This window comes from Hevea brasiliensis, chromosome 12 (genome assembly GCF_030052815.1).
Source record: "Hevea brasiliensis isolate MT/VB/25A 57/8 chromosome 12, ASM3005281v1, whole genome shotgun sequence".
NCBI classification, from domain to species: Eukaryota; Viridiplantae; Streptophyta; class Magnoliopsida; order Malpighiales; family Euphorbiaceae; genus Hevea; species Hevea brasiliensis.
This window is the reverse complement of record NC_079504.1, coordinates 11,895,565-11,912,401: the sequence shown is the minus strand read 5'-3', so window position 1 is coordinate 11,912,401 and position 16,837 is coordinate 11,895,565. Positions and strand designations below refer to the sequence as shown.

At 27.2% G+C, this 16,837-nt stretch overlaps 1 protein-coding gene across 6 annotated transcripts; it reads left to right on the top strand.

Moving 5' to 3' along the window:
* Positions 1-7,264: 7,264 nt before the first annotated feature.
* Positions 7,265-16,837, top strand: LOC110651205 (alcohol dehydrogenase 2-like). Of its 6 annotated transcripts, none has more exons than XM_058131132.1 (10): positions 7,265-7,427; positions 7,523-7,659; positions 7,755-7,801; positions 7,921-8,246; positions 8,327-8,397; positions 8,517-8,592; positions 8,722-8,783; positions 16,036-16,131; positions 16,226-16,387; positions 16,479-16,837. In XM_058131132.1, exons 1-10 carry the CDS (start codon positions 7,391-7,393, stop codon positions 16,593-16,595), a joined length of 1,131 nt encoding a protein of 376 aa, XP_057987115.1. In that variant the 5' UTR covers positions 7,265-7,390; the 3' UTR covers positions 16,596-16,837. The 6 variants fall into 6 exon arrangements, with proteins under 6 accessions (XP_057987115.1, XP_057987114.1, XP_057987112.1 ...); XM_058131131.1 differs by having other exon boundaries at positions 8,327-8,409; XM_058131129.1 differs by lacking the exons at positions 7,523-7,659; positions 7,755-7,801; positions 7,921-8,246; ... (1 more) ...; positions 8,517-8,592; positions 8,722-8,783 and adding exons at positions 14,603-14,739; positions 14,867-14,913; positions 15,017-15,342; ... (1 more) ...; positions 15,611-15,686; positions 15,867-15,928 and having other exon boundaries at positions 7,299-7,427.

The window sequence follows — 16,837 nt, the reverse complement described above, 5'->3', positions numbered from 1 at the left end:
TATATTAGTAAAAAATTTATCGTTAATTATTTTTAATAACAATGTATCTGTTTCTAATACTTTTAGCAATGAGAGGCTATTTTATATGATGTCGTCGCAAATAATTTTTAGTGATGACTTGTTCGGTGCTACTACCTTCAATAGTGATAAGCTATTTTATGTAAATTCATCATTAATAATGTTTAACAAGAAAATATTTATTGTTAATATTTTAAGTAATGAAAATCTATTAATATAAATTTGTTACTAACAATTTTTATTAATGACTTATCCGTTATTAAATTTATAAATAATTTTAATTTTTAATATTACCATAATTAATATTAATTAAAATTTTAATATTATTTTAATAGTAATTATACTTATATTTAAAAATCTTACTTAACTTTATGTTCTTAATTCCATAAGTAGTATTAATTCATTAAAATTATTTAATCTATTACAATAAAATTAATAAACAAAATCTCATTTATACTAATTTATTTTTTTAATTATTTTAAATATTTACAAATTTATAATATTAAATTATAAAATTACTATTATTATTAAAAATTAACTATTTAATTAAATAAAAAATTTATATTTATATTAATAGATATAAAATTATAATCCTATTCAATGACATATATTTTATTTGTTATAAATTTGTAGCTATTTTTTTTAAATATAAGAAATGGATAGCTTTTACATTTACACAATTTATTTTCATACAATAAAATTTAAGCTTGATTAACTTTGACTTATAATATGATTTTTTTTTCATTCTTCATTACAATTTTGTGTCTTTTTTCTGTATTAGGCAAAATTTATTCATAAGTTTTTTACATTTTTAAGTTTTTGTAAATCAAATGTATCATTTTTATAAAAGCAGTTATATACAAATGTGATCACAAGAATATTATCATTACCAACATCAAATGAAACCAATATTCTTACATAGTCAAAGATATTTATATAGGCTAAGTAGATTGATTTTTTTTTAATATGTTTAATATTTACATCATATGATCTTTAGGATGATTACTATAATTTTTACATAAAAATTTACATTTTACATGTGATTGTATAAGAATTTAATTTTCTTGAGCCTATTTAGTTTAAATATAAATTAATTATAATTCGTTAACATCCTTATGTGCATGAACATATTTTTTATTTTTAATTTATTAGTCAATCTTAGTTAAGTTATTGTTATCCCAAAATAGTCCAAGAGGGGGGTGAATTGGACTTTAACAATTTTTCGACCCTTGCTTGTAGCCTAATGAAAAATTGTGGCTTTGTTCAACTAGATGCTTTTCTATACAAAATGATAGTGATATGTGTTTCAACAATAAGTTCCTAAGTTGCAATTCAAGCCTCAATCAATGTATATGGCAATATCTAACAAAACATGCATCATACAATATACAACTAATTTCTCATGTCACTCAATATATTATCAAGTTTGTCAATTCAATCTATTTGACCAACATTCAATATCATGTATAACAAGAAAAATTTAAATTGCACAAGAGTAAGGAGTTCAAGGTTAAAGAGATCAAACACAATTATTTTTATAGTGGTTCGGCTTAACTAGCCTACATCCACTCTCTCGAAGAACCCTCTTTGAGTCTTGTCTCCACTATTTGCTCTTTTGAAGGCAAGAGACCAAAAGCCCTTTACAACTTTTCAACACCAAGCTTTCACCATGGTAGCTTGAAACCTTTACAAGTGCTATCACAAGCACTTTCTCTCTCAAGCTTCAATAGGTGCTTGTACAACCTCTCTTAAATGCAATTCAATATTGTAACACTCACTCTTACTCAATACAAATCAAACTATAAAGAAAAGATGAGTTGATTTGCCAATGGTAGCTTAAAATCTTTAAAGCTCTTGAATGAAAGCAATAAATGAAAAATCAAAGTTGGAGTTCAAATGTAAGCTTTCATCAAGTGTAAATGAAGTAAAGAATGTGTATTTATAGTCCCAAATCATTTTAGACCGTTTGAAACCCTTTTGGAACGTTATACACACTACCCAGGACAAAATAGCCGTTATTTTGTCCTTTTGTGCGAAGTTGAGCAGCTCTGATAAATTAGTAAACTAATGAAATTTTAGGAGCAGTCAGTAAACTGGTTAGTAAACTAACGTTTTTTGCAAACTCATTAGCAAACTTAAAAATCTAGCAAACCAGTTAGCAAACTAAGTCAACAGCTGCATGTCTCAACTTGCAATGTAAAATGATTTAGACCTTAAAAAAAAATATTTCAATAGTAGTATCCAAGGTCATGATGAGAAAAAGTAATCAGAAAATAAAATTTCATTTTTGAGCCCCATATGACTAAATTCTCATCCATTCTTTTCACAAAAGACCTAAGACTCAATCTCTAATACTATTCCTTTCATACATTTTCTTTGAGTCTTGGTTTCCATAGTCTTGTTCTTTTTCTCATTTTAGATTTGTCTTGAGATGTCTTTGAGTATCATTTCTCTTTAGATGTAACTTCAAAGGTTCTTTAGCAATAAGATAAAGAATCTACACATCACTTTAAAGTTGGGTTAGATAGATTCCCTTTGAGTTTTGTTATTATCAAAATCAATGCCCATTTTGAGCTACACGGGTCAACAGTTATTGATTTTTATAATAAGGTTATAAGAAAGTATAATTATATTTCTACATATATTTATATGAAAAATTATATTCCTCTCAATGTTAATTTTAAGTGGTTATGTTTTAAATTTTTAAAATAATAAAATCGAGAGGAAGATATAAAAAGGAAAAGAAGAAAAAAAATTTGACTACTTGAGAGCATTAATTGTATAATTAATATGAATTGGTTAAAAATATATGGTAAAATTTATATTTTAGTCTATAATGTATTTATAATATATATTATATAATCTATAATTTAAAAAATAAAAATACTTACTAAATGTATTAAATAATATATTAAATAAGTTTTAAAATTATTTGTATCAAACAATATGATAATATAAAATTTCAAAATACAAATATAATGAAAATAAAATTTTATAATGATAATGCACTAAAATATGAAATAAATTTTAAAAATTATTTTATTTTTTAATTTATAAATAATTTTTTTCACATTAATCTAAATCTCATTATGTAAATTAATATTATTTTAAATTATAAAAAAATAACATAGACAAATCAAACTTAATTTTTTTAAAAAAAGCAAAATAATAAAAACTTAAATAAATTTAATTCAATAAGCTAACTTTTATTTTTTACTAATTTATTTTAATTTTTATACATCTTCATCCATTTATATTTTTAAAACATATTATTATATCATTTTTTATTAAATTACATTTAACACATAAATTTTATAAAATATGATCAAATAAAAAATACAATAATTTTAAATTAATACACATTTTTATTTATAAAATTAACTAAAATTATATTATAATTTAAATAATTAAATATAATATTTATAATTTAATAAAAAAAACTAGAATGGTTAAAATACCAATTAATGGCTTATTAATCACACAACGATTAAGCGAATTGCGATAAAGAAGTGATCTGAGGAAAATTCAAGCGGAACAAATCTTACCAACTAAAGCTGTGATTTAAGGAAAATTCAAGTAAAATAAATCTTACCAACTAACCCATTTATTAATTTCTTTTACAGCCAAGAAAATCAAAAGAAAACCGAAGCACCGCAGCATTGAAGATTTAATATCTGTTTGGTATCGTTGAAAAAATTTATTTTTTAAATATATTAATTAAAAATTATTAAAAAATAATTTAAAATTAAAAAAAATATAAAAAAATTTAAAAATATAAAATTTAAAATAATATTTTTATTTTATTTAAATTTTTTTTTTATTAAAATTTTTTTTTTAAAAAAAAAATTTTGGATCATCTAAATGCAATGCAAAGCAGGCGCAACAGGCACAGTAGAAAAAGAAGCAGCAGTGGTGGGCAACAGCAATAAAAAATTGTACTATTTTTATATAATATATAAAATAAATATTATATATATATAATAATATATATTATTATTAATTAAGGGTTTCTAGTTATATATATATAATTTTTATATAATATATATATATATATATATATATAAAATAAATTTTATATATATATATATTAAAATTAAAAATTAAAATTAATTCTAATTATTTTTTTTTTTCTTTTTTTTTTCTTTTAACGAAATAATAATTAAAAAGTTAAAATTAATTTAATTTATGCATAATTAGTTATTTACCATAACATTTTATGCTTGTGTAGACGGAAACCAAATCAAATAACAGACGAAGGGGTAAAAATAATAGGTCTCAATTTGGAAAATCTATAACAATAAATAACTAAATGTTTCTGCTAATTTTTATTATAAGGGAATATTTAGTATGAGATTAATAAAAAATTATTATTATTCTTATAATTTGGAGATTGGATTAACTTTTTAACTTATTAATATATATATATATCTTGAGGAGTTAAATGTTAACTTTGAACAGATTAAATTAATAATTATCATTTTAAATTATTAAAATTTGAGCGTATAGTGTAAGATTAATAAGAATAATTATTACATAAAGATTAATTTTTCATTTTGTTGATAGTTATATTTTTTTAAGCAGTTAAATGTTAATATTGATACTTTTTTTAAAGGTTCAAACTTACGAAAATAACAATTAATTTTTTTAAACATTTTATCAAATAATTTATGCTTACTTTTTAATTTTTTAATTTTTTACCAAATACATACTAAGTAAAAATTCCAACACCCAAGAAATCCGATCAAGGCCATGAGCATCAAGTCCATTTTCAATTTTTACTTAACAGCTGGGATTTCTTGGCCAAAATTTGAATAGACTTGAGTATTGACTAATACATGGAAAAATGGGCAAGCTGAGGTTTAAACTGTTATTAGTCCAATTTGTATGCACAAATTAGAGAATGGATAACAATGACAGTTTCGAATTTTCATCAAATTTCATTTGAAAAGTATAGTAGTCAACTGTGCGTAGGGACAGCAATTGTTATATCACTAGTCTCTATCTTGTTACTTCAATTATTAATATCGCTAACAACATATTTTCTTATAGTATATATTAGCTTTTTTCCTCAGAGAAAAAAATAAATAAAAAATCAGAGAGGCATGAGGAGTATATTGATTATGGCCCATCGACAGATAGCAGCACCCCAAGGTCCCCATCCACCAAATGGGAATACGGGACCATATCCCACTTCAAAGATAAAAAACTGTTGTAGAACTCTGCTAAGAGTATAAGGGCTGTGCCTTATGGTTGTCACTGCAAGGAAAGAAATATGGCAATTACAGCTAAGTAATCAGATTATAAATTGAAGATTAAAAGATCACAACCTAATTATCATCCCACACATATTCTCTCTTAGTCTTTTCATGTTAATATCTCTGTCTATTTTGCTGTCTCATGGGAAGCCACTGGTGATAGAAGAAGTGGAGGTGGCACCTCGGACTTGCAAGTATTCCCAATTCACAAAATAATATATTAGATTTCACTGCTCAATGTTATTATTATTATTATTATTATTATTATTAATTTGATTCATGGTTATTTATGATAAATTTTGTATCATATTACTTTTTCAAATTAAATTTGCAAATATATCCTAATTTTGGTTTAGTGAAAGACACTAAGACAGCACTCATTATTAAGAATACTCTTTTTTTTTAATACGTACATGTGTACGATAAATTTTTATGTACTCATGTATAATTAAAAAAATAATATAATTTATGTTTATAGCTAGTATTATAAAAAATAATATTTATATTTGTATAAAAATTAATACTAAAATAAAACATTCTTAATTTTCGCTTAATATATATATATATATATATATATATATATATATATATATATATATATATATATATATATATATATATATATATATATATTAATTGAATTTTAATACTAATTAAAAAAAATAAAAAAAGACATTAACCTATAATATTGTTAATTTTCTTTTAATATATTATTAAAAATATAATAAAGTTAACAATATTATGATAATATATATTATTAATTAAATATTTTTATTAAAATTTTAATATGAATAAAATTCTACTTCTGATTATTATTTCCAGCATTAATGCTATCACTAGTATTAATGAAACGATCCAATTTAATATAAGGGAAAAGGCCTTAGATGAAAACAGGCCCAACTATTTTACATAGCCCAAAACTCATCTGAAAAGACTAAATCACCCTCTAATTAACACAAAACCACAAAATACCCTCTAATGTATAGCTACACTGGAAATTTGGGTTAAAAATAAATAAATAAATAAATAAATAAATGATGTTGTTTTATATGTAGCAGGAATTTCTTGGCCAAACTTTGAATATACTGAGTATTGAATAATAAAAGGGAAAAAGGAGAAGCTAAGGTTAAGAATGGGAAAACCGAAAATCGAAGATTTTAAACCGATCAAACGAAATTTATAAAATTTCATATTTTTAACATTAAATCTAAATAATAAAAACATAAAAACAAAAAAATTGGAAATCAAAACTCAAAAATCTTTAGATTCGTTCGGTTTTCTTTGATTTATTCGATTTTTATTTTCTATATATTAATAGTTTTTGATTTTTATGAAAATAACGAAATTATCAAAATTATAAACCGAACACGATTAAAATTTAAAACTTAAAACCGAAAACTGCACACCCCTACTGTCATTAGTCCAATTTGTATGCACAAAGTGGATTATGAATAGCAATGACAGTTTTAAATTTTCATCATCTATCTTTGAAAATTCATTTGAAAAGTCTTGTAGACAATTGTGTGCAGGGACAGGACAGCCGTTGTTATATCATCATCAACAAAATCTGTAAGACTTGTCTTTATCTTGTTAATTAGACTTTTATTTTGATATTTAGATTATACATGATTTTTTTGTGTGAGTGTCAATTCCCAATTTTGACATAATTGATCTGCTTCCAATCAAATCGAAAACATCAACTTAATATGATGAGTGAAAATTTTTATTTGATGATTTTAATATAGATGATTTGCTTTCCTCTAAGTTCAAAAAAAATAATTAAAAATTAAATTTAATTTGATTTGTTAAAAGAAAGAAAAAATTGTATATATAAAAATTAAATTTAATTTGATTTGTCAAAAGAAAGAAAAAATTGTATATACGACAGTTCTAGTATATTAGCTATCTAGATCATAGTATTAAAATAAAAAATAATTAAAAAAAAAAAAAAAGATCCGTGAGGTATCTATTGATAATGGGCCGTGAATAGCACACCATCCAGCAAGTAGATTATCATAAACCACTTCAAAGATAAGAACCGTTGTAGAACTCTGCAAGAGTGTAAGGCTGCGACTCTTGATTGTCACTAGAACATAGAACAATTGAAAGAAAGAAATATGGCAAGTACTGCTAATCAGATTATACATTGCAAAGGTAAGACCAAACTAAAAGATCATAACTTAGTTATGATCCCACCAATACACGCTTGTCTGTTTATATTAATATCTTTGTCTATTTTGTTTCTGTAGCTGCTGTTTCATGGGAAGCAGGGAAGCCACTGGTTATAGAAGAAGTGGTGGTGGCACCCCCACAGGCCATGGAGGTCCGTATCAAGATCCTTTATACAGCTCTTTGCCACACTGATGTCTACTTCTGGGAGGCCAAGGTAAGAAATCAAACACAAATTTAACTCTGTCGAATTGTGACAAATGATTATGCACAAATGTAATTGATCCTGCAAATTGTTTTATGCCATGGCAGGGTCAGAGCCCTTTGTTTCCTAGAATTTTTGGTCACGAGGCTGGAGGGTATGTACATCTCTGCCAAGTCTATCTTAATCTTATCTGAGTTTATTTCATCTGTTTGATCCGAGCCCATGCTCACATGATTTTGTTTTTTTTTTTCATTTTTTTTTTCATTTTTCAAGGATTGTGGAGAGTGTTGGTGAGGGAGTGACAGAACTCAAACCAGGCGATCATGTCCTCCCTATATTCACCGGGGAATGCAGGGCTTGTGCACACTGCAAATCAGAACAGAGCAATATGTGTGAACTCCTCAGGATTAATACAGAAAGAGGTGTGATGATTGAAGATGGAAAATCAAGATTTTCCATCAAGGGCCAGCCCATTTACCATTTTCTTGGGACTTCCACTTTCAGCGAGTATACTGTGGTTCATTCTGGTTGTGTAGCCAAGATCAACCCTTCAGCTCCTCTTGACACAGTCTTTGTTCTCAGTTGCGGATTTTGCACAGGTGAATAAATTATAAGACCTTGTATACCAGAGTGTATCTGTTGTTTCTAATGAGTTAAATTTTGGGTTTTTTGTTTCAAGGATTTGGCGCTACTGTTAATGTTGCTAAACCTCCAAAGGGCTCCACAGTTGCTGTGTTTGGATTAGGAGCTGTAGGCCTTGCTGTGAGCATCCCCTATCTTTCTCTTATATTTAGTTTAAGCGACTCTTGTTATGCTCATGTCCATGATTATGATAATAATCCACATTATGTTGCTTCTATGAGAACTAGGCTGCTGAAGGGGCAAGGTTTTCTGGGGCTTCCAGGATTATTGGCGTTGACGTGAACCCAAATAAATTTGAGCAAGGTAACGTATTGATTTCTTGGTGTTTCTGCTCTTTATAAAATATAAATAGTTGAATCCCGGAGTCGTAGACTCGCAGCGCAAATAATTGAATGAATGAAAATTGAATGCATAGTTCCTGCTTGTCTGCAGCAAAGAAGTTTGGTGTAACCGAGTTTGTGAATCCAAAAGATCACAACAAGCCAGTTCAAGAGGTTTGTTTGTGAACCCTTTTTCGCTTAAACTTATTACATTAATTCCTGCTTTTGTATTGAAGATGTTTTGCGAACGCGATCATATACAACTTATTACACCCCTAATTGGTGCTGCCCCCTTCCCTCTCTTCCTATTGGTTAAAATATCTCCCTCATATCCCAATCTCATTCAAATTCCTCAATCCTAATTATTTAAGTTATCTGAATTTTATCACACTAGGACTCCAAACCCTACCACACCTCTTCCTCTCTCCCTATTGGTGCTGCCCTCTTTTCCCTCTCTTCTTATTAGTTTAAACACCACACCCATACCCTAATCTCACCCAAATTCTACAACTCCAGTTGTTTAAGTTATCTGAACCTTATTACCCTAGGACTCCAAACCCTATCACACCTCTCTCCCAAAACTCTATACATACCCTACTGAGAAAAAAAAAGAAAGAGGAGAAGAAAAAAATGAGGAAGAAAGCAAGAAAAAAAAAAGAGATTTAGAAATATTCAAAAAATTTAGAGCTATTTAGAAATATTTTAGAGCTATAAGAAATTTAGAGATATTTAAAACTCTTTTAGTTCTTCCTTGTTTCTTTTCTTGTCTTCAAGAAGATTTTCACCCAAATTTTCTTGAAGGTTGATTTTTGTTATTTTCTTTTCAAGATTCATGCCACATAATATTTAATTCTATGTTTTTTGTCTTTGAATTTATCTTGCATTTTCATGTGGATCATGTAATCATTTTTCATTTGAGGGGATACACAACTCTGCATATATTCAGTTTTCTGTCTCTCATGTTTTTATTATTTTGTGTTATGTTCCGAAAATTTAAAAATTTTAGTAAAATTATATTCATATTCGTCACGAAAATTTATTAATTTTAGACTCAAGAATCATTGAAACAGTTTTTGTATTTTATAAGTTATGAATATTTGAAATTAGGGTTCCTGCAAAACCCGATTTGTAGCATACCTGACTTTTGACGCTCATATCTCCCTTGTTTCTTAATATTTTTGTGTGAACCTATCATCTAAAATTAATTTCAGAATTTTATGAATTTTTTCCGATTGGTTTTGCATTCATATCTATTGTGGTCGATGAATTATGAATTTTAACAAAAAGTAGTGCGATTATGTCATTGAAAAAAATTACGATTTGTGTAGACCATTCGGCTAGGATTTTGTTTGATTTTTAAATTTTATGATCTTATATGATGTGTTGGCTATCTTCTGTAATTTTTTCATGACTTTTAGGTAGTCTAATTATTTTTCAAAAATCAGATTTCTTATTATTGTCAATCTACCAAAATCTGAAAATTTTATGTTTATGCAAGTTCTTATGTGTGTTCTTAGGTTTTAATTGATATTTGACATATTCAGTATTCTTTTAATTCAATAGGTGTTATGAAGTGTTTGGCTCAGGTTAGAAGACTTAGACTATTAGGTAGTTGTAACTGATTAGAAATTTTAACCCCTTTAGAAGACTAAAGTTAGAATTCAATATGAATTGTTATTTGTATTTTCTTATTATCTTTAATTTCTTTATTTTTTTATTACAAACAAAATTGGTAAGTAGTCCTAAGGTAAGTACCAAAGAGGGTATTTGCGTGGAGTTTACATGGAGCTAAACGAGAGTAAGTCAGGGATATCATTGCCATACTAGAAGAGAATATCATTTTTTAAGGGTAGCTTGCCCCAATGGCAACTGCAATTACTAACAAGTAAGTAATCCTAAATTTCTAGAATAACTATTGGCATGAAATTATAGTAATAATATGATTTTTATTTGGTAAATTAAAATTAATTTTGTTTTTAATTTAATTGACTTTTGCATGTAATTAATTTAAATAAATACTTTGTAAATTAAAATTAATCTTGTTTATAAATTCAACTAACATTGACATATAAAATAAATATAATTTAATACTTGGTAATTGTAAAATAAATTTACATGTTAGAAATCTTTAATAGGTTGTGATTGTTTGGGCCTTATGTGATATTATAATAAATTACACATGTACATAATTAATATAGTTTAATTATCCTTAGGATAACATGGTGAAAAATTAAATAATTAGATTAATTGAATTTATTTATAAATTAAATTCTCAATAATAAATTAATTTTAGTCATCTGGTAAATATCATTTAAATAATTGACAACCCTATAGATAGGAATTACTTGTGCATGAAAATTGTTTGTAAACAATAACCCTTTTGTGAATTACTTGCTTGTATAGGATTAGAATTGCATTTTTAGGATAAAGTTTAATAAAATAATAATAAACAAGACTTCTAGAAATATTAGTATAGGACTGACACTCGAATTAACGAGATTAAACCAGAGGTAAGGGATGCCTAACACCTTCCCCTTACATACCCACTATTCCGAATCTAGACATTGGACTATTGTAATAATGGTTGTGAAAACTCTGCAAAGAGTAAGTTGCCATCCATGACCCTCAGAATAAATACTGAATGTCCCGGTTATTACCCGAGTAGTGACTCATGTCTATCTATGCCTTCGTGGCATAAATCTTTAGTACTGTGGTAATGTTATGGGAATACGATATTTACTAGTGATTTGATTCTATTAGGATTGTATGAAGTGCATATCTAGAAAATATTGTATAAAGATGTGGTACTTAAGTGAGACCATTGTGACTCCACCATTTTTTCTGGATATTACTTGGTGCATTTTATATAATTCTAGTGGATGATATTTCACCTCACGCCTTACGACACCCCTAACTCTCACAGTAGTATAATGGATTGTGATCAACTATGTAATGAAATTAAAATTGTAATATAATGCAACGTATTAAGCATTATATTACTTTGTTTGGAAAAACAAAAATGTAATGTAATTATTATTATAATCTCATGTTTATTTTTATATATGTGTTGATGGAATGTAATAAATTAGTAATAAAATTTTAATATATAATATTATTTTAATTCAAATTTATTAATATTTTCACCATCACTACTAAGTAGTGATAGTTATGTGGTAATGATAATGGCGATAGCAAAATAGTGGTGATAGTACTGGCGGTGACAACAATGCTCAAATAGTGGTAACAGGATGAGAAGAGTGATGGTAGTAACAATGGCTAGATGATGGTGGCAATAGCGGTGGTGGCAATAAAGGTGGTGGTATGAACAATAAATAAAAAAATTAAAATAAGTATAATTATAATTATATCTATTTTTGTATATAATTTCAAGTGAAATTGATTATATTATATAATTGTCATTTTATTGTATTAAAATTTTTTAATATTATTAAATAAAATAATCAAATATGCAATATAATATTATATTACGCATTATGCCATACCAGTTACCATACATAAATTATAATGGATAAAAATACAATTTACGACAATAATTGCCACATTATTTTCTGTGGCTATTTTGTAAATTGAATTGCATGCTTTCTTTTTGTTAATCCTTTCTTTCTTTCTTTCTTTTTATATATATATATATATATATATATATATATATATATATATATATATATATATATATATATATATATATTAAGACTAAAACAGAGAAAAAGACTTTTTTTTATTTAGCATTCTATTTTTCCTTTTTTGAAAATTTTAATTTCTTTTTTCATTTTAATTAGAGTAATTGAAATTTTTAAGTTTAAAAATTAATATTAATATTTATTTTTATTAATTAAAAATTTAAAAATCTAAATCACATAATTAAGAAAAATTCACTCTGTCTATATCTAGATTTTTTTTTCTTTTTCAGGAAATTTTGAATTTTTCAAAAAAATTTATTATATAAAATGTTCATTGCGTCTTTTTTTTTTTTTTGAATTTTTGAAATTTTCTTTTTTAATTATTGTGAACATTGTTTGAAGAAAATGTTTAATATAACATATTAAAAGTTGTTGCTTAATACGTGTGACACTAAATCTATTATTTTGCATATGATTTAAAAGTAATTATATATTTTTATATCAAAAAATTATCATATTGCAACTGTTTTTCATATTTCTTATTCTATGAACAGTGATTATTTTTATTATTTTATCGTATTAATATTTATAATTAAAATATATATTATTAATAATCACAAAAAGTTTTAGCATATAATAATAAGAAGAAGATTCTAGCTTAATGAAATTAGAGTCAATTTAGAGTTGTGAGGATTTAAGTTCGAATATTAGTTAGTCAATTATAAAAAAATAGTAATAAAAAGAAGAATAATCGGTGATAAAGTATGAAAGACATGTTGATACCGATTAAAGGGAGATCTATTAGATTGACATTATTGATTAACACCCTTTGATGATAGATATGAATAATAGAAATATCTAAAACATTTTGAGTAAAAATAATATTATTAATTAATAAAAATAACATTGAGCAGTTTCATATAGATAAATAGAACTAATTTTTGAAGTTTAAAAAATTTAACAAAAATCATTTAAAATAGATAAAACAAGTTAAATAGGGAATTGTTTTTATTTATATTAAATTTTTAAAAAAATATATTATTAATTTTCTATTTAAAATTTTTTATATTATAAAATAGGTATTTGATTATGTATAATATTTTTTAAAATACATAATTTAGTCCATTAACTATTTGATTTATATGTTTATTTTTATTAATTTAACCATTAGTCAAAGACTAAGGGGTGGTCAATGAGAGAAAAAAACGACAATAATCATGAAAACTCTAGAACAAAAATGTTCATAATGATTAGAACTTACAAATGAAAATGTTTATTGTTAACTGCAAAAGTTTTAAAAAATAGACGTGCGTTGAAGTGTTTTAGTAATTTTTTATATTGAATATAATGGGTAATAAATTTACATTTCAGTTTCGTTATGGAAACGAGAAAAAAAAAAAAGATAAATTTAGAGAGTATTTGATTTAGCTTATAAATAAATAAAATGTAAAAAATTATAAATCAATAAAAAGTAAAAAATTATAAGTAAATTAGTATTTAATTTAACTTATAAATTAAAATAAAACTCTAAATCAATCCAAAATTATAAGTAAGGTATTCTTTTTTTTTTTAATTGTAAAAATAAGGGCTCTCCGAGTATGATATTCATAGTTACTTTAAGTGTGAGGTCCGGAGTCACTGGTTGTCGTCCTCAATTTAACCCAGTTTTATAGGAAGGAATATACCACTGAACCCACTGTGACACCCAACGAAATAAATCATTGGACAACCCGCCATCTTCTCTTATTGCAATTTCAAGCGAAGACAATATATAGCCATCATACTGGTACGAGGAGTTAAACTAAGATGAGATAAGACTATCTCATCAAGTTAACCATCAGGTTCTTAATGGTAAGGTACTTTTTTTTACTTAGTTATGGCTTATTTAATTATTTTAAAATTATTTTTTTCTTAAATAAAAATTATATTATTCTAATAATTTTGAAAAATATCTAACATTATTCTCATTTTAATAATCATAATACTCAATGATGTATCGATGGTTATTTTGACACATTAATTTTCTTTTAAACACATTTTAACTAACTATTAAACTACTATTTAAAAGTTAATTGAAAGGAAAAAATGGGGCATGATCCCATAAGTAGGATCATAACCCACTTTTAAGATAAGACCCCACTTTTAAGATAAGACCAGTTGCAGACCTCTGATAGAGAGCAAGGCAGTGCCTTTTTATTGTCATTAGAACGGATAAGAATTGAAAGAAGAAATATGGCAAGTTCTGCTAATCAGATTATACTTTGCAAAGGTAAAACCAAATTAAAATACCATATGATCACTTCCATATACTCTCGTCTATGTATATTAATATCTTTGTCTAATTTGTTTGTGTAGCTGCTGTTTCATGGGAAGCAGGGAAGCCACTGGTGATAGAAGAAGTAGAGGTGGCACCCCCACAGGCCATGGAGGTCCGCATCAAGATCCTTTATACAGCTATTTGCCACTCTGACATCTACTTCTGGGAGGCCAAGGTAAGAAACCAAACACAAATTTAATTCTCTGTCAAATTGTGATAAATTATTATACACAAATTTAACTGATCCGATGATCAAAACAAAAATTTAACTGATCCTGCAAATTGTTTATCTGCCCTGGCAGGGACAGAGTCCTTTGTTTCCTAGAATTTTTGGTCATGAGGCTGGAGGGTATGTAAATCTCTGCCAAGTCTTAGTCTTATATGAATCAATTTCATGTGTTTGATCCGAACCGATGTTCACATGATTTTGTTATTTTTTCTGGTTTTTCAAGGATTGTGGAGAGTGTTGGTGAGGGTGTGACAGAACTCAAACCAGGCGATCATGTCCTCCCTATATTCACAGGGGAATGCAAGGATTGTGCACATTGCAAATCAGAACAGAGCAATATGTGTGAACTCCTCAGGGTCAATCCAGACAGAGGTGTGATGATTGAAGATGGAAAATCAAGATTTTCCATCAAGGGCAAGCCCATTTACCATTTTGTTGGGACTTCCACTTTCAGTGAGTACACTGTGGTTCATTCTGGCTGTGTAGCCAAGATCAACCCTTCAGCTCCTCTTGACACAGTCTTCCTTCTCAGTTGCGGATTTTGCACAGGTACAGAAATTATAAGAACTTGTAAACCAGTGTGTATCTGTAATGAGTTGAAATTAGATTTTTGGTTTTTGTTTCAAGGCTTTGGCGCTGCTGTTAATGTTGCTAAACCTCCAAAGGGCTCAACAGTGGCTGTCTTTGGATTAGGAGCTGTAGGCCTTGCTGTGAGCATCCCCTATCTTTCTCTTATATTTTAGTTTGAGCAACGCTTGTTCTCCGTATGTCTATGATTAGGATAATAATCGCATTATGTTGCTTCTATGAGAATTAGGCTGCTGAAGGGGCCAAGTTTTCTGGGGCTTCCAGGATTATTGGCGTTGATGTGAACCCTAATAGATTGGAACAAGGTAGGGTATTGATTTCTTGGTGTTCCTGCACTTTATAAATAGTTGAATCCAGGAGTCACAGTGTGAAGATTGTACAATGCACGAAAACTGATCCTTACACCATCTCGCAAATCTTAAAAAGCAAAAATGGGAAAGAATGAACGAAAGAAAATTGAATACATAGTTCTTGCTTGTCTGCAGCAAAGAAGTTTGGCGTAACCGAGTTTGTGAATCCAAAAGATCACAACAAGCCAGTTCAAGAGGTTTGTGGATAAACCCTTTTTTCCTTAAAACTAGTTACATTAATTCCTGATTTTGCATTGAAGATGTTATACGATTGTGATCATATACATCTATATATCCTTAACAGGTACTTGTTGAAATGACAAATGGAGGTGTAGACACAAGCATAGAATGCACAGGAAATATTCAGGCCATGATTTCAGCATTTGAAAGTGTCCATGATGTATACATCTTATTTTTTTAAGTGGCTATAGTTTGTTAATCTCGTTGCCTCAGTTCCATTTTCCTTGTTTAACGATCCAAAATTCTTGTGGCAGGGCTGGGGGGTGGCTGTTCTTGTGGGGTTTCCTGGCAAAGATGATGTCTTCAAGACTCATCCCCTCAATTTCTTGACAGAAAGGACTCTCAAGGGTACTTTCTATGGGAACTTCAAGCCCCGGACTGACATCCCTTTACTTGTGGAGAAGTACATGAACAAGGTATAGCTAATATCAATATTCCCCTTCATCGAAAATTATAAAACCATACACAAATAACATATTGTGCACTCATTGATGTTTCTTTTGACAGGAGATCGAACTTGAAAAGTTCATCACTCATTCAGTACCATTCTCAGAGATCAACACAGCTTTTGATTTAATGCTTAAAGGAGAAGGCATTCGATGTCTCATTCGAATGGAGGAGTAGACTAGATGGCTTCAAGCATCTCAGTCAGTCTCCTTTATGATAAGAAAAAATAATTAAAATGAACAATAAAAGGTTGTTGTAGTTGTAGCCTCTATAAGGCCAACATTCCTGTGTCAAATAACAAAACTTGTTGGAAACATCAGAGTTCTCCATTTCTAGTTTTGCAAATGTAAGTTCAAGTTTGGTTCTTGCTGTAAATTTTAAAACCTTTTAAGGAGAAGGAGATAAGATTGAGCTTGTAA

Excerpts from the sequence above, each read along its gene's own strand:
- LOC110651205 (XM_058131127.1), top strand. The coding sequence starts at position 14,480 with ATGGCAAGTTCTGCTAATCAGATTATACTTTGCAAAG. Across the intron at positions 15,504-15,610 it reads TAGGAGCTGTAGGCCTTGCT|GCTGCTGAAGGGGCCAAGTT; the intron begins GTGAGCATCCCC and ends TATGAGAATTAG. Across the intron at positions 16,132-16,225 it reads CATTTGAAAGTGTCCATGAT|GGCTGGGGGGTGGCTGTTCT; the intron begins GTATACATCTTA and ends TTCTTGTGGCAG.